Source organism: Denticeps clupeoides, chromosome 4 (assembly GCF_900700375.1).
Source record: "Denticeps clupeoides chromosome 4, fDenClu1.1, whole genome shotgun sequence".
Taxonomy (NCBI): Eukaryota; Metazoa; Chordata; class Actinopteri; order Clupeiformes; family Denticipitidae; genus Denticeps; species Denticeps clupeoides.
In genome coordinates, this window is record NC_041710.1 from 10,850,238 (window position 1) to 10,868,202 (window position 17,965).

Genomic DNA, 17,965 nt, shown 5'->3' on the forward strand with positions numbered 1-17,965 from the left:
GACAAACATACAATCAAATATGGGCTTAAAAAAAAAAAAAAAAAAAATCAATTTTGCGGATGTTTGAACAGAAAATGTGTATCTTTAGGGACCAAAACGATAGAAGCAGCCGGGTATGCAGTTAAATAAATAATCATTTAAAAAAAGTGCTTAAACTGGTCAGGAGCAGCAGCACCCACAGACACTTCTGTCCCAACGGAAGAGCCAAAACTTGTGTGTGTGTGTGTGTGTGTGTACGCGCACATAGAGGTGAAAGCGAAAGAGTGTGCGTCAGAAAACAGGGAGGAAAGAAAAGATGGAGAGAGTGCAGGTGAGAGACTGGAGTGGAAAGACAAAGAACAAGTTAAAGAGACACACACCCTCGCTTCTGTTCACAATAAACTATCCAAGATACAGATTCTCTTAAGACAACACAAGAACCCATGTGGGTACACTGTGTGTGTGCGCGTGTATACATATAAAATATATATATTTATGATATAGATAAAAACAAAAAACATAGGAGCCTGTAAACACTGCACAATAAATAGATGAAAACAGCATGTTTTGCACCACTCACTTCTGCACACACACACACACACACCACACTCACACATCATCTCACAAGAGTCGTAATGTTTTTTTTTTCTTTTCTATTTCCCCCCCCGCCCCAAGTGCAAAACATCACAAATGAACAATTTTTGTATTCAAGTAATGTTATATACAAGGGTGGAGTATTACAAATATGCTGTTGCTGTACATAGAATAATTGCAGTATTTATAATTTACAACATTGATATTTCCTTATTAACATTTAAAAAAAAAAAAAAAAAAAAAAAAAAAAGAAAAAAGTATGAGACAAGCATTGCAGTTAAGTCCCGATGGTTGCCATGGAAACACAGTCACTATGATGCATAGCACCTAGAAGTGTTGCCCCGTTCCAAGGTATGGGGTGTGTGTATTTGTGTTTATGTAAGAGAGAAGGTGGGTGCAGGGGATTTTAAGGGCTACGTAACCTCCATGGCTACTGTGCTGTCTGTTATACTGTTGAGTGGTGGCTTCTCTTGATCGTGGTTTTCCCTGAAAATGAAAAAAATACAAAAAGGCATTAATCTTGAGAGTTGTAATAAATGTTCAAAGTTTATTAATTGATAGCACAGTCACACAAACACGGTTGGTTAACACCCAACAGTGGACACGTATTGATACATTTAAATTATAAATATTTAGAGCGAGATTTGTTCCTGGCGTATTGTAGGATTGTGAATGCTGGAAATAGTCATGATTATATTCATGTCTTTGTAGTGGGCGTGTCCCAAAATGTTTACATTCAAGAACACGTTTGTGATGGGACCCCAGATCCTTTGCTATTAAAACCAGTTCCTGCGGCAGTTCTGTCTCCATTAAATCGAATCATATTGTCAGAAAACGTGCTCATATAAAACATGCTGTATAAATGTTCACTTGTAAAACAGGTTTCCATTTTTGCACAAATCGCTTTAATATCATCAGTTAAAAGGTTTTGACAGGTGCTGGACTCCCCAAAACTCACTTGCTGCCCAGTTCAAGGGTGGCGGGGCTCCCTGGCACTTTGGGCATCTGCCTGCTGGCACTGGTGGCGAGCTTCAGAGCGGTGGCGGGGACGAGGGGGCGCGTCAGGTGGTGCACGCTGAGGGAGGCGGAGGCTGGCGAGGGCACGCCCACTCGCAGGGCGCTACCCATTAAAGCCTGGGCGGGGGAGGGGCTGGACACGTTGCGGTGGTGAGGCGAGGGCGGCGTTCCGTTGTTTGTGCTGGGGTTGTGGTGCTGTGTGTTGGGCAGAGCTGTAGCTGGAGAGGCGGTGGTGTGATGAAAGGCCTTGTACACTCCTGGGGGGGGGGGGGGTGTTCGAAAACCTTTTTAGAACTCATGAGATGTAAACGTACTATAAAATTCTATTAGAATAATTTAGGAACAAAAAATTATCTACTAACAATAAGAATCCTGACACACGCACACACAAACTTTCTTCAAAATGGCGACGGTAGATTGACATATCAGACAAACTTTGAATTTGACATTGCAGCCTTGTGTTACACAAGACGAGCTGTATTGGATGTCAATCAAGCGTTTAATGCTACAGTGGGGATTGATTTTTTTTTTTTTTTTTGTAACTACATGCAGTCTACAGACACGACCTGTACGGTAGAGTTCTGCGGCAGCAGTTCACTCGTTTTCATATCGTACGGTCTCCTGTGCACGGTAGTTTATCTGGACTTTGCAATAGAACGCTAAATTGCAGTTGACATGTTGGGCACCCCTATCCTAAACAGTCATATCCCAAAAACCTGTAAAATCTTAGTAAGATGCTACAAATTCAATAAATGATTACAGGGTTTACACATTTTTACAATAGAATTTCTGTGACATCTCAATTACTCCAAAAAAAAAAAAAAAAAAAAACTTATGACCAGCCTGCAAAGCTTCACTTAAACATTTCTTTCGTGAACCAGAGTAAAATATGCCCCATCAGGTTTGGGCACATAGATGATCTGCTGTAATTTATATGACATTTAAAAGGAGACACGCTGGATTTATGGAAGCAACGCACGCAGCAGCATGTGACGTGGCTCACTACGTACAGCCAGCCAAGTCACTACAGACATTCTCGCGCATTCTTCATACTGCGTTATACACTCAGGTGTCAATCAGATGTCAAAGAATTGTGTTTGGTATTTCAAAATGACTATGACTATTCCAGGCTTTTAATGATCACAGGAACCCTGTTAATAGTTATTTAATGACCACATTCTCTTCTTTAGCCCTTAAATTAAATAAAAATAAACTGTACAAATGAATTTGTTTTCCCCTCTATTTATTAAAAGGTTAATAAACAATTTTCAAAAATACCTATGATATAAAAAAAACTAAATAATTAGTCTGCATTGATAGTGAGTGAGAACTGTTTTGCCACTTTGCAGCTCTTTTGTGGGCGGTGAAAACCCCGAATCCATCCGTATCTGCAGGTAAAACAAACTTACTGCAAAACCGACCAAAATAAGCACGATAACAGCACCACAGTCCCAAAACGTGCTTTAAGTGAAGGATTGCGGTGTGAAGCACGTTATGAAGTTAGAGTCCCCCCCCCCCCCAGCATAACACCACAAAGCCCTACTCAGAGAACAACGTTCACCAAGAAACATCTTGAAACATCTTGCTCTCCAGTTACAGCGTGCTCACCTGAGGCTGACACGACACCATTAACTCCTCCTCCCAGCGAACCTTCCTCCTTGGTCTTGAGCGCCAGCAGCTGGTCCGAGGTAACCAATGCAGAGGCAGCAAACTGGGCGCTTGCAGTGTCTAACATCTTGGCAACCACACCCTGGTGGCGGAAGGACAGAGAGACGGGCATGTTTAAAATCCAAATGCAGAAGTCTTAAAACGTCCAACAATGACCACAACCCTCACTTACAACTGCCAACTAACTTAAGTAAAACACGTGAATATATTCCAGAAGAATTTTAAATCAAGTGACGTTTAACGAGTGGGGGAAAAAGCTGGTGCCCTGCCCTGGAGCCGTTCCTGCCTGCACTGCACTGACTGCTGGGATATGCGCCGGTCCCCTCACCAGACCCTGACCAGGAGAAAAGCAGGCGTTAAACTGGGATGGGCTTATATACATCGCCTGCTGAATCTGGTACTGCTGACAGGAGCGTTAAGCAGCATTTTCCACCCATGCATTAGTATTTAATGTCTTCTAAAATTCTACTTTGTAACATTTGTCACTGTCAGCATTAAATTGAATGTGACCCCCAAAGACACCATTTAAATTCACGTGTTTGTGCAGATGACTCCCGGAAGCCTTTTCCTTTTAATAATAATAATAATAATAATAATAATAATAGGTTGATAAGGAAAAGGTTTAAAAACACTCAAGGCAAAAAGGTAGAATACTTACAGTAAACTTAAAACACGGCCATTAATGAATAAGCTGCATGTTAAATACTATTTCACATAATGCCTCCGAATGAATGGATGGATAAAAACCCCTCACCTGTGTGTTGGTGTTTGTGCCGTTGGCCTGCTGCTGAACCTGCTCCAGCTGATCCTTCTGCATCTGCGCTAGCTGCTCTCGGTGCTGCTGGTACTGCTCCTCTGTGAAAGCTGCAGAACAGTCAAAGACACAGAGTTCACGGAGCCGTCTGACGCCACGGATGCTGAAGGAGAATCGGGGGTGGAAAATATTGAAAATGCAATACGAAGCTCACCGGGTGTGGGTGGGGCCGCGTTCCCTCGGTTCGTGGCCCCTGTCTGGCCGCAGCCTGTGCTGCCCAGTCGGCCCACGCCTGGCCGCCGCGACGTACTCGGGTTGGCATCGGAAGGGTCGTGTGGCGGTGACGTCCGAGGCCTGAAGTGCCTCCAGCGGCAGGATTTGATGTTGGCCAGGATCTGACTGAGGTCCACTGCTGCCGGGGAGGGGGTCGGGCCCGAGGTACTGCAGCCGCCGGCGCTGCCGTGTGAGGTACTGGCTGGTTGGTGGACTGGAGAGTGTGTGCGCGGCGAGGAGGAGGAGGAGGAGGCCAGTGTGTCGGGGTCCAGCCCCTGCAACACCGCGTCCAGCCGTAAGTGTGCCCTGTCGAGCAGAACCCTGCCCAGAGAGACGGTGGCGTTAGAAACTGCCACGCCCGTGCCAGCCGGCGCACACAGCTGCTGACAGCGAAGCGTGCATCGCGCTATTCACCTGCCCCCTCGGCCCACGCGTCTCCGCGCCAGACCCAGGCATCGCCGTGGCACCGTGAGCGTGGTGAGGGAGTAGCGGTATCGAGTGTCACCCAGGCCACCCTCTGAGGGGCTCGACCACGGCCAACTAGCAGGCTGAGGGAGAGACTGGGGAGGGAGGGAGGGAGGGATTAAATAATAACACCCACACATCAAAAACTAAAACCAACATTCCCCAGCTGCCCCCCCCCGCTACTCACAGCATGGTACTGGCAGCCTGCTCGCCTACGGAACGCAAACACGCCATCTGGATCGTTCTCTTCCTCGGCCTCTGAGGAACCAGAGAGCATCTACAGAGAAACACAAGACGGTTCCGGTTCGGGAAAAGCAGCTTTCTGGAGCCGCGATACGAGTTGTCTCGGGTTGTTGTGGTGAGGGGGTGAGGGGGTGTGTGTGCGCGTTGGGGGCGGGGTACCTGTGAGAAAGGCTCGTCGTCCGAACTGGGGAAGTCGTACTGATTGAGGTCTTTAGCGTTGAACAGGGCTGGGCCAGAGTGATGGGAGGAGCCTGGCATCACCAGAACCTTCGGCTTCTTCTTCTCGTATTTCCTCTTCTGCCGAACCTCTGTCTTCTCCGGCTAAACAACAAACACAACGTAAACATTTATAATATTATCCATTTGGAAAATGTTTTTTTGTGGAAAACAGGCAGGAAAGAGGGAGTTGTGAACCCACCTTGCTCTTGTAGTCTTTATGCTGGTGGTCTGTGTGTCTGTACTGGTTTGTGTTGTTGAGGGGCAGCAGGGGAAGGGAGTATACTGGCTTCGCCTGAGCCCTCTGAGCCAGAACCTCCGCCATCACCTCGCCGCCAAAATCGGACATGCTGTTCCTAAAAGCCCAAAATGCATCTCATTAGCCTCTTGGTTTCTGAACAGGACCAACTGGTGTGTCGTTTGTGTACCTTTTCTCCACTATCTCCAGCGTGAGGTGTAGCAGCTCCCTCTTGCTCTTCTCTCGTCGTTTGATCATCTCCAGGATGGTGACAGCTCGGCTCAGGTCCCTCCTTAACTTCAGCATCTTCTCATACGATGCCTCGTCATTCTTACGGTTCTAAATGTCGGCAGGGGTAAAGAAAAAGAAACACAATGGATATAAACTCAAACCAACAGGGCAGTCACATATCAACTATATATATTGGAATCAGGAAAGATATAAGGTGTTGGGTCTGTGTCTCCATAGCTGTTGAGACAGAGGAAAATGTCTAAAACTAAAAAAAAAACAGTTTCCATCTGATATGCCGACATTAATCATAATGAATTGGGTGGTAGTAGCCTATCGGGTAACACACAAGTCTATGAACCAGAAGACCCAGGTTCAAATCCCGCTTCCTACCATTGTGTCCCTGAGCAAGACACTTAACCCTGAGTGTCTCCGGGGGGGGGACTGTCCCTGTAACTACTGATTGTAAAACTGCCTGACTGCCGTAAATGTAAAGTAAATGAACTGCAGATCACCAACAAACCACACAATTAATTCTTATTTCTGTATTTGAACAACAAAAAAAAAAAAAAAACACACCATTAGAACCAATGTGAACACCGGCCCCATAGGTGCAGCGAGGAGTTGCCAGCTCACCTTGCGTGTCTGCATCTTCTCAGTGCGGCGCCTGAAGGCCACATACGGGTCGTTGGTACTGGAGCCATCCCGCTTCTCCTGCTTTACTGACGGGATGAGCGAGCCGCTCTTACAGCTCCGCCTCTTCCTGCTCCAGTAGTCAAAAACTTCCTGGATCATCTCATCATCCTCCTTCAGCAGGAGCTTTGCCTCCTGAAGTGTCACCAACTGCAGAAGAGATTGAAACAAAAATCTGGTGAGACGCTAAAGCTTCAAACATTGTGTGACCTTTGACCTCATTATAACAAATCTCCAACAAGCAGACCTAATTATAGCCTGATAACAAGTCAGTCCTTGCTGGGCGAGCAGCTCTGTCTACAGTTACTCTTGTGAGGTACAAGCAGAGCTGTGAATTGCAATGCAGAAGTGGATGAATGTTAATGGGAGTGTAAAAGTACTGTAAAAAACAACACATAGGAATAGTACTGAACTGATAAGTCAGAAGGCCATTAGGGTGAGACAGTGATATTAACCCCATTATAAAGGGTACAGCTGCAGTCTCTCTCTCACACACACACACACACACACACACACACACACCTGCTGCCCACTGCCCTTCTCCAGACGGTCAATCATCTCCTCGAACTGCAGAGCTCCCAACTCCATCTTCTTCTGGAGTTTCCCCACAAACGCGTCATCCTCTGCGTCCATGTCGTAGTCCGGCTGCTCCGCGTCCAGGCTGAACGCTGATGGGGGGTGAGAGTTAGAAGCAGAAACGGAACTCGCGCCCTCGCGCCGCAAAAACACTGACGGCCAGCTCTCCTCAGGTCAGCGTTGAGAACGTGACTACCGTTACAAAAATCAAATAAAAACACTACACGGAGAGCATAATTAGATATTAATAATATCAGTTGTGTTTAATTTGGAAAATAACTCGATAAAAATTCGATCACAGCCCAGACGATTATGGAGACAGACAACTCTGCACTTCATGAGATCTGGTTACCAGCGTACTGGTCCGCTTTAATCGGCATGAGTGTGCAATGGGGCAGTCATGCTTCCTGTCATTATTATTATTATTATAATAATATTTATTTGTCGTGGTTGTCAGACACAAGTCAACTTAACACGGTTAAACAAGCTACTCTTTCTGAGATAAGATAAGTTTCACACCCCGAAGTAATACAACACTGCAGTGGTACACCAGCCGCCATACTAACTACGTTGCCAGCAAAACAACAAAAACGGGTCCTACAAAACAAAGCAAGGGACAAAGCATGGACGGTCCAGACCTAGTACCCGAACCCCACGACAGCGTCAGGACCACAGTGCATTTGCATTTGTCCAAATCAGTCTGTGAGTTTTGAATTGCTTCATTTCCCATAATCCCTTTCAAAAAGGGGCAAATCCAAGTTAAGCAAAACGTGTCTTCAAATCTGATTTTATATAGTTTTATGTGCATTTACCACTTCACGCAAAACGTACATTTCGAGAATGCTGATTCACTGGAGAACAAGACATGAGGTGCCATGCATTAAAATCACACAGAACTGAAATGACAACGAAATTTACCCATAATTCATTCTTCTCAAAACAAGTCATAGTGTTTGGTCCTGTTTCGGTTTGGAAAAGGTTCTCACCAGTTTTTACGACTTGATTTGAATCTAAACGAATCTAGGCCCCCTCTTTTTGTGGGTCCTCGGTGCAGTTGTGTCGATGTGCACTTGAGTGCGATTACGGTGTTAACACCAGACGGGAGTTTCACACGTCCGTGAAATCAAACTGGCCACTTAGGATTCAACTCTAGGTAGTGCCACTCATCCCGAGCGGCACGTCAATGCGAGAACGTGGAGCCGTAAATGTGCACGGGTCTGCTCAAGCGGTCAGAAACAGACTCCATGAGGGCGGTATGGGGGCCTGACGTCCACAGGTGGGGTTGTGCTTACAGCCCAACACTGTGCAGCATGTTTGGCATTTGCCAGAAAACACCAAGTTTGGCAAATTCGCCAGTGCCGCCCTGTGCTCTTCACAGAGGAAAGCAGGTTCACGCTGGGGACGTGTGACAGACGTGACATAGTCTGGAGACACCGTGGAGAACGTTCTGCTGCCTGCAACATCCAGTTTAGCAGTGGGTCAGTAATGGTGTGGGGGGGGGTGTGCCAGAGGCAGCCTGACTGCCATTAGGTACCGAGGTGAGATCCTCAGACCCCTTGTGAGACCATATGCTGGTGCAGTTGGCCATGGGTTTCTCCTAAGGCAAGACGATGCTAGACCTCATGTGGCTGAAATGTGTCAGTAGCTCCTGCGAGGCGAAGGCATTGATGCTACGGACGGGTCCACTCGTTCCCCAGACCTGAATCCAAATGAGCACATCATGTCTCGCTCCATCCACCAGGAGTGTCCAGGAGCAGGCGACTGCTTTAGTCCAGGTCTGGGAGGAGATCCCTCAGGAGACCATCTGCCACCTCATCAGGAGCATGTCCAGGCATCATACAGGCATGTGGAGGCCACACACACGACTGAGCCTCATTTTGACTTGTTTTAAAGGGCATTACATCAAAGTTTCCACTTTTTTGACTCTAAATCCGGACCTCCACGGGTTGATAAATTTGATTTCCATTTGTGTGACGTCAGCACATAAAGTACTTAATAGGAATATTTCATTCATTCATATCCAGGATGTCTTATGTTCCCTTTATTTTTTGAGCTGTGCTTAAATTATTTATTTGGTTCCTTTAGCATGTGGCTGAAACACAAACGAGAACTCTACACCGATCATTATGAAATCAGTCTATTTAATGGGCCGCCCTGCATTCATTGTCAAGTGTGCCTTTCACACTCACTTTCACTCAGGCACGTTACACACCAGTCCTTCCAAAAACACATCAACCCACACACACACACACACTCACACTCACACTCACACTCTGCGGAAAACTCACGTTGTATATGGATGAGCTGCTTTGGCATCTTAAACTCTCCGGGGTAGAGGGTCTCATAGTATGCGATGTTACTCTCAGCCTCTGGGACGGGGATGACCATGTTGTCACGTTTCTCTCCATAGACCTGCTGTGCCGAGATTGCCCGCTGGAGATGGTGCTCCTACACGCAAACAAACAAATAAAAAAAAAAAAAAACAGAGGATATGTGTGGAGGCTTAGATGGTCACTTTTAGCATTTTTGGCACATTGGAACACACACAACGACGTAAAATAAAGAACACACTGTGCTGGTTTCGGGGTCATGCACGTGATACACACAGATTCAACGCAAAATACACACAGAAACAAGAAAAGAGTGAGAGAAGTCACCTTCAGTCCTGGCTCACACACACACACACACACACACACAACCACCAGATCCTGGTGCATCTCTAAACATAATATGATCTTTGGTCAGAACCGGTGGGGCAGGAGCTGGGCAGCTGCTGGTGCGAGCAACGTTCACCCTCCGCCGCATTTTCTCAGAGCAATTGAGTAAAGCAAATTATGGCTCAGAAAATCAGAAAAATTGTGCTCAGGAGTAATCTTATTTACTCATTTTGGAGTAAAACTGTCTCTAGATACTAAACCGGGCGGTTCCAATAAGCATTAACCGTAATTTAAAAAAATGTGTGGGGACAAACACACACAGGCTTACTACAAACAGCCATAAAATGCCACACTTTCACCCAAAGGGAGTCTTACTGAGGACCCCATAATAAACAAGAACCAATGCATTTGCAGTTAAAGAGGCTGAAAACTGTTCATATAAAAAGAATTTAAACGTTGTTCTACTGTAGGCCTGTATTTAAATTGGCCGGGTTGCCAACGTATGTTTTATAAAGAGTAATAAATCTCCTTGTTCCTCACCTCCATTGTACTAAATTAAATAAAACATGTTAAAAAGAAAAGCTTCTTTTGTAAATGCTAATTCAAGCTTTAAATTGTTTCAAATGTTCAGAAATGTTGTTTGCAACAAGAGAAGATAAAAAGCGTGTCAGCACTGGGACAGCTCCGACAAAGTCACTGAAATGTAGTTTAATTTAGCTTCAATTGCTTCTCATTTAAATTTATGTTACAACCATAAGCCACGAGCACCGCACTGAACCCCTCCTTATTGTGGTAAATTAAAAAGAAACTGTGGCAACACAACAACAAAAAATGCCGCCAATTAAATTGTGCATTAACACTTTAAATGCAAAGAGAACGGAAGCAGACTGAGTTCCACTACAGATGGTCCAAATAAAATGGTCATGAAAATAAGTCATGTAAAAAATGTTATGTGCCACTCAAAGGCACCTTTCGCACCAACGTCGAACCCCATGACCTGCTTGGAACGGGAGTTCAAGTTCAAAACCAGCACAAAGAGAAAAAACTATTTGGTGCGGGATCATTTAAATCAATCAATTAATTAGAAGTGATTCGGATTTTTTGTTTGTAAACCATTAAGCCACTGGTGTACAAACGAAAACGGAATTAAGAGTGACCAGCTCATTAACATGCTGTCGGCATGAGCCGTTTGCACTCATATTAACGTTAATTAACATTAGTTAATGTTCTCGCCTCTGGATGTGAAAGCCATTCGCGTGGACTTATGACTGCCCTTCACTATATTGTTATTATTACCTGCAGTTTCTTCTTAAAAGTGCAGAATTTCGATAAAATATTCAGACATCTCTCCATTCAAGCCCTTGTCCACAGCAGCACTTCCACAGGACATATTCCTGCAGGGCCAATCAACAAAGCCACCCACACCCACTAAATCATCTAATATGAGCCTGTTGGTGCCAATAAAAATATCCAAAAAGCAAATAAACACTTCCACCTTCCCTGTGTGAATAAGAACCGGGCGGTGGAGCTGCTCACCACACAGACAACTGGTCCACAGACGGAAGATCCGGGCAGGAACCGTTCTACAAAGATCACTCATAGGTTCAACTGTCCAGGCAGCTTGCTGATCCCTCACAAATCGGCAGCACGTCAACTACAAAACAGACCGATTCATCCAACGTCCAAGTTCAAAGGTGACAGAGGGGTCATTAACAAGTGATGCTGAGGAATCAAGTGTCTGGAACAGTGGGTCACGACTGTGGATATGGGGGCAGTGGGCCACACACACACACACACACACACACACACACACACACACACACACACACACACCATGCTGTCATGCAACAAACTGCCCAGCAGATGTTCAGCACACAAGCTGACACTCATACAGTCAGTTTAATTCCATGACGGGAAATATGTAAATATAGTATTTTTTCACATATGCACTGACCAAAGATGAGCGCTTTTAAAAAGTTTTAACCACAGAACCACCGATATATTTCCAATGTGAACGGAATAAACGAAACAAAATGATCTGACATTCATGATTAATGCCATTTTCATGATAACGATAATAAAAAGAACACCGCTGGAGACGTGAACATGGCGCATAGTGCATAGCATTCAAACTTAAATAACAGTAGTGACAGTTGCAAATGTTACTCCCGGCCTGACTCGCAAAGAGACGGCGCGAAATTTAAGCTGCATTGAGTAGCTTTATTAAGTATCATTACAAAAAAAAAAAAAAAAACAAGAGCACGCTTCACGCCGACATCCGGGTACCGCGAGCACAAGGGGGCTCCGGACCAAAACAAACACCATCACAGAGAGTCGGACGTGGATCGCCGCGGAACACGTCGCTCCTACAGACGCGGAGCCGACCGCGGATAGGTGTTCGACTGGCAGCACGGGAAAAAACGTGGGTTTTAATTAATAAATCTCATCCTGCCGCTTGGGCCCCGCTTCCGCAGCGCCACCTGCCGTCGGCTGCGTGCAGTTGCGCCGGAGAGCGCGCGCCGGGCCCATCCCGAGGCGCGGGGGAAAAAACAAAATGGCGGACACCCGCGCGGTCACGTGACTCCTTTGTACTTTATAAACACCACGTTCCAAGAACGGGTCGCTACAAACGGGCAATCGCATTAAATATGCGCAGAAAACGGCGCTGCGCGTTGCCCAAATATTACGCGTGTGGATTTGCACGAGGAATTCCCCACGAAATCCAACGCCTTTCTGTAAGAAGAAATGGCGGCCATTTTGTGCAACTTGCGCAGACAAGAGACGGGCGGCCCTACAATGGCGAAATATACGATCATTCAAAACAGCACGATTTTGAGCTAATAAACGTACCGATTCTTCCTCTTTCTCCATCCCCGTCGGCATCTGCGGCACTGCCCGGTTAATAGAAGCATATTCGTGTAGATCGGGTAGGTCCTCGCAGCGGAAGACGGGTAGAGGCTTGGAAGCGTCCAGCGCCCGCGCCCGAAACGATAATTTACTCATTTCTTATATTTCGAGATGCAGCATAAATCTGTCCGATCCCCTAAAATTCAACACTGAATCGACGTGAGTTCTCATGGATGATTCTGTGTCGGTGTCCGTTGTCTGTGGTGCGAGTGGACGAAGGTAAAATATGGCGAGGCGAACGGAGCCGGGAGGCCCGGATCTTGGTCGCTCTCTGTCGGTCTATTTTTTCAACGCCTCCTCTCTCTATCCCTGGTTCAATACGCCATGTCCAACATGGCGGACATTAAAAAGTCTTTAACACCCCTCCGCTCCTAGCGGCCCAACCCACTGCTCGCACAACAGCCATTCCCACATGGTCCACAGCGCATGCGCGGAAAGGCCGGTGGGGGAAGGGCGCTCCGTAGAGGTGCACAGGAGAACCCCCGAACCCCGAATATTCAAACATCTCCGCCACAGAATGCATGCAAAATAACAACGTCTTCAGCAACGAGCTTTCCAGCGTTAACACCTCGTTAAAGACTTGTAGAATGTATGCATTATTTTAAAACAGCCTATATAATATGATATCATGCATGATTGTGAACCCATGGGACACCTAAAACACAAGAGGTCCAACTTATTGTTAATTAATTACCATTTGTTCCTACATTAAGCAACGTTTGCAAGGCAAATGTTCTGTCAAGGGAAAACATCTGCACAAACCGTATTATTTTCTTACTATGCATGTATGGTTATTGCCCAAATTCTGTATGGGATGGACACACGGCAAAACAAACTAAAGTGAAGAGATTGTCATTATGATGCAGAGCACACAGTGCACAAAATGAATTGTGTCCTCTGTATTTAACCCATCACCCTCAGTGAGCAGTGGGCAGCCACGAAAGCCGCCCGGGGAGCAGTGTGTGGGGACGGTGCTTTGCTCAGTGGCAACTTGGCGGTTCGGGATCCGAACTGGCAACCTTCCGATTACGGGTCCGTTTTCTTACCCGATAGGCAAACCACTGTAAAATCCAAAATCAGTAAATAATGTTGATTTAAGTAAAAATGTCTCAATTTTCCATGTACACTCTCAGAAAATAAAGTTAATATTATTACAGCACCTTTATTTTATTGTACCTTTAAATGGGGCTGTTGCCTTTAAGGTATTTATTTGTACCATAAGGCTACATGTACCATTTGGCCATCACAGGTACCTTGACAGCCAATAATTAGCCCTAGAGGGTACATTATTGTACACTGTACATTGGGCAACAATAATGTGCTCCTGTACCGCGATTTCTGACCTTACATGTCCCTGATCAGGTCTGGAGATGTGGGCCTGCATCACTTTCAAATAATATCTGGACATAGTGTTTTCGCCAAAATTAAGCGATACCTGCTATTATCTACAGTCAAAAGTCACCTAAAGACCAAATGAGAGTTTGATGACAAAAAATATATATTTTTTCTTGGTCCACTTTAAAATGAAACATATATTATTACCATCCATCATTATATAAAATTCTATTTGACCTTTATAGCCCCATTCACTGGCCCAACATTTCTTATTTCAACTAGCCAATTCAGCAACCAAGTCATGACTAGATGTTCATAATCTTGACTGTGAAAAGACTACAAATCTGCTAAATGTATCATTATAAAAACTTTAACAAAGCAGCATAAGAGAAACAGAAACATAATATTGTATGCAAGCAACTGGTGATCAACGGCTTACCTGAGCATAAAAACACACAGAGGATCCCAGCCTGGTCGAGATCCCAAAATTTGGGACTTTAATGTCCGGTAGCTGTTATCCATATTGGCACACTGGATATGCAGGACCTACACAAAGTCAAATGCACAAAATGTACGTTTAAAATACAGCGGCCCTTCAAAATCTTTCATTCTGCCTATAATACCATGTGTGGTCAATGTTCTAAAACTCAAGACGAAAGGTACATGCTATAAACATTATTTTCCCACGGCTTCATATAGAAATCTGTTAGGCCACATGCATCATCTTAGGGTCTCCAGCCATGCTGAAGGTGTACTGTGGTAGCTGGAACCAAGCGCCATCAGACTTGGTTTTCCAGAACAGGTTTTCTTGAATGATTTCTGCACGGTGGTAGTGCGTGTTATCCTGCCACCAGGTAATACTGTCCCCAAGAGGACTCGTACTTGATCAGGTGGCACAAGGTGACGTCCACAAGGTCACCAGTCTTGCTTGACATCTTGCCTGATAATAATCCACTGGCCATGTTTGAGGATGGCTGCAGGATACTCCATGATGGAGGTCCATTAGAGTTGGGAATCCCAGGGAACCCATGATAAGGAAAGAACATATCAATATGCGGTCCATGATTACAAAAGAAATGTACACATGAGTTCGGGTTCGACAAGAAAAGAAAAAGTGTTGCCTGATTCCTAGAATCAATTGAATAAGAGTGAGGAAAAATGTCCCGTTCTGGAGGCAGCTGGCAGCTTGTTTGAGAACAACCTGGACTGGGACTGGTCACTAGGGAATGCCATGGCAACGATCCAGTGGCCTGGATGGCTTACAAGCCTTTGTAAATCGCGTTCAGGTCGGTCAGCGCGGACGCGAGCATAATGGACTTGAAACCGAAAGAGTGTTTTCACAGCAGAAAAGCCAAAATTAATATTAGTTTTTTTTTTTTTTTCTTCTTCCTTCAGGTCACACGCAGCATAATTACACAACATTTCTGGAGAAGTGCTGTGTAACGTGTGAAGTTGGTGTTCCATGTTTTATCAGGGTCGCTCCTCCGTGCATGAAGAAGGGCCTGGCGAACCAGCATGGCCAACACTTAACCCACTTCCAACACCACGAATACCGATTAATACACATCTCACAATTACTTTAATATTTAAGTACTGGCACATACGCCTTTAGCTGGAAAAGATGAAGCTTCTCTCCGATAAAGCCCCAGCATGTTTCTGCGATATAGAGATGACGTCTCCTGTGTCACGACCGCGAACGAGACGAACTGACCGCAGTTTTCGTCATTTTCGTCACGAAACCGCGGGCGTGAACGGGACGCGCCCCCCCACCGGACAACTCGCACACGGACAACGCGGGTTAACGGCGACGAGGACGAAACGCCGTGGAATAAAACACGAACACGAAAAAAAAAAAAAAAAAAAAAAAAAAAAAAAAACGTCGCGCCGCGGACTTCCGCTCCACAGCGCCACCCGCACGGATCGACGGGAACAAAAGCGGCCATCCCACGGTGCGCAGAATAGAATAAAATTATTTTTAAAAAAAAGAGAGAGACATCCACGTTTGTTTATTACACTAAAAATGACATACCAACTTGTGGCCCCACGTAGAAGTTTGTCACGCCGCGTCCGTCCGCCACATGCAACCCAGCTTCGGCCACCAAGACGCGACGAATTTCAGCAAAAAAATAATATTAATAAATAATAATAATACTGATAATGACCTCAGAATTGAGTTGAAAAAAAAAAAAAATGTGGCGAAACTCCCGTGTTTTGTCCTCGAGTGCCGTCCTGCTCTACGCGGAGGAGCCAGGCGACCTGAGAACATCTGCGTGGAAATTTCGCGTCGAGCGTAAAACCTCGGACGGCGAGTTCAGCAAAATACAGGCGTTTAAAAAAAGAGAGAAAGAAAGAAAGAGAGAGAGAACCCCGTGCGGGCTTTGTGCTCCTCTCTGCCATTTAACTTGCTGCTGCCGAGTTGGCGTGTTCAGCTATTCTTTCCCCATCAGCAGCAGGAGGAGGAGGAGGAGGAGGAGGAGGAAGAGGAAAAGTGTCGCCGAATGACAGAAGTTTTGCCTTTTAAGTCGGACGAATACGACATTCGGGCCGTACTTACCGACAGAAAGTCCCACGACGCGGCGGCTCGGAACAATCCGGCAGTTTTCCGGAGCGGCGAGACTACAGGAAGGAGCGAGAAGGCGGCGGATCGCAGGACTGACGTTCCGTGGGCGGAACGGACCAGCAGCCGCGGAAATTCTTTTGCGTGTCGCGATCCGGCGGGGAGGCCTTCGGTCCCGTTATCCGCGCCCCCGCTGCGTGGGGAGACGCCGGGCGGCACCGTCGCCGCGACCCGCTCCGCCGCCTTTTGTTGGCGCGCGTCTGCCGCCATGTCGCGGGATCAGGAGGCGGCGGCGGCGGCGAGGTTCCGCCCGAGGTCGGCGGCGGGGCGCGACGGGATCGCGGTATCGGGGAGATTAAAGAAAAGAACGGGGAGGAAGGAAGGAGAGGAAGGGGGGAGAAGAAGTGGCCGAGCCCGGAGAGAGGGGAGGACTGTGGGGTTAACAACTTTGCGATAGCGGACAGTCGCGCTCTGATTGGACGGCGGGCGCCACCAATCACGCGGCGCGGAGCGGAGCGCAAAAAAGTTCGCCGCGCAGTGACCGTGTAAACGTTCAAATAACGTTTAAAAAACTACCACGACCACCCGGGCAAGGTTCGATAAAAGGGTGGAAAAGCGAGTGTTTTTTCTTTTCTTTACCTCCATAAATAAGCTACAGCATGCCCGAATTTCCCATCCACCTGTGCGCCCGTCCGTCACTCGCCTCCTCGGCGTAGCCACCACAAACCTGGCGCAACGTTTGCATCATCGCCTCGTCTGCAGAGCAGGACTGCTCTGCTGGCGCCACTTTACAGCAGGTGGCCGAGCAGTTGCAGCCGTTTGGACCAATGGGGCTGCGACCTTTTCAGTCTGTTTTCACAGGACAATGCACCGCGGTGGCCAAGTGCTGGACCTGTTGACAGTGCACACTCGGTCTCGGTGGAGGAAAGTGAAGTGACTTGTCATTGTGAAACACTGCAGCACAGCACGCGGTGCACACCACGAAATAGGTCCTCTGCATTTAACCCATCACCTCGGTGAGCAGTGGGCAGCGTTGGTGGCACCGCTTGCTTTCTTACCAGTTTATCAACCACTGCACGATGCAAAAAATGGAAATAAACCAATATCCTGGGAGTGAGGCCATATATTTGTAATAATTTACATCAATCCTGGGGCAGCGTGTGCCTAGCACTTAAGGAAGCGACCCCGTAATCAGAAGATTTCCGGTTCAAATCCCGATCCGCCAAAGTGCCACTGAGCAAAGCACCGTCCCCACACACTGCTCCCCGGTTTATCTGCCACTGCACAATGCAAAAATGGAAATAAACCAATATCACGGTGCATTGCCCTGTGCTGGTTTTTCTTCTGTAAATGAAAACAGACTGAAAAGGACACAGCCGCATTGGTCCACTGCTGCCCACTGCTCATCAAGGGTGATGGTTAAAAGCAAAGGACACATTTCGTTGTCACCGTGTGCTGTGCTGCAGTGTATCACAATGAATCACTTCACTTTTACTTAAAGCACAGATATTGGGAGTATTCTTATTAAGACCGCATTCACCAGCTCTAAGTACACACTGCATGTG

General features: G+C 46.5%; 1 protein-coding gene across 5 annotated transcripts; it reads right to left on the reverse strand.

Annotated features, from left to right (window-relative positions):
• Positions 1 to 830: 830 nt before the first annotated feature.
• epc1b (enhancer of polycomb homolog 1 (Drosophila) b) lies at positions 831 to 16,812 on the reverse strand. 5 transcript variants are annotated; one of them, XM_028977043.1, is made up of 16 exons: positions 16,398 to 16,812; positions 14,283 to 14,389; positions 12,452 to 13,569; positions 9,233 to 9,392; positions 6,891 to 7,036; positions 6,312 to 6,518; positions 5,638 to 5,786; positions 5,412 to 5,565; positions 5,153 to 5,314; positions 4,938 to 5,027; positions 4,700 to 4,845; positions 4,227 to 4,606; positions 4,013 to 4,122; positions 3,199 to 3,340; positions 1,532 to 1,847; positions 831 to 1,059 (listed from the first exon to the last, which is right to left on the reverse strand). In XM_028977043.1, the coding sequence occupies exons 3-16, from the start codon at positions 12,602 to 12,604 to the stop codon at positions 987 to 989; spliced, it is 2,388 nt and encodes a 795-aa protein (XP_028832876.1). In that variant the 5' UTR covers positions 12,605 to 13,569; positions 14,283 to 14,389; positions 16,398 to 16,812; the 3' UTR covers positions 831 to 986. The 5 variants fall into 5 exon arrangements, with proteins under 5 accessions (XP_028832876.1, XP_028832878.1, XP_028832877.1 ...); XM_028977045.1 differs by lacking the exon at positions 16,398 to 16,812 and adding an exon at positions 15,873 to 16,298; XM_028977044.1 differs by lacking the exon at positions 16,398 to 16,812 and adding an exon at positions 14,726 to 15,627.
• Positions 16,813 to 17,965: the final 1,153 nt, after the last annotated feature.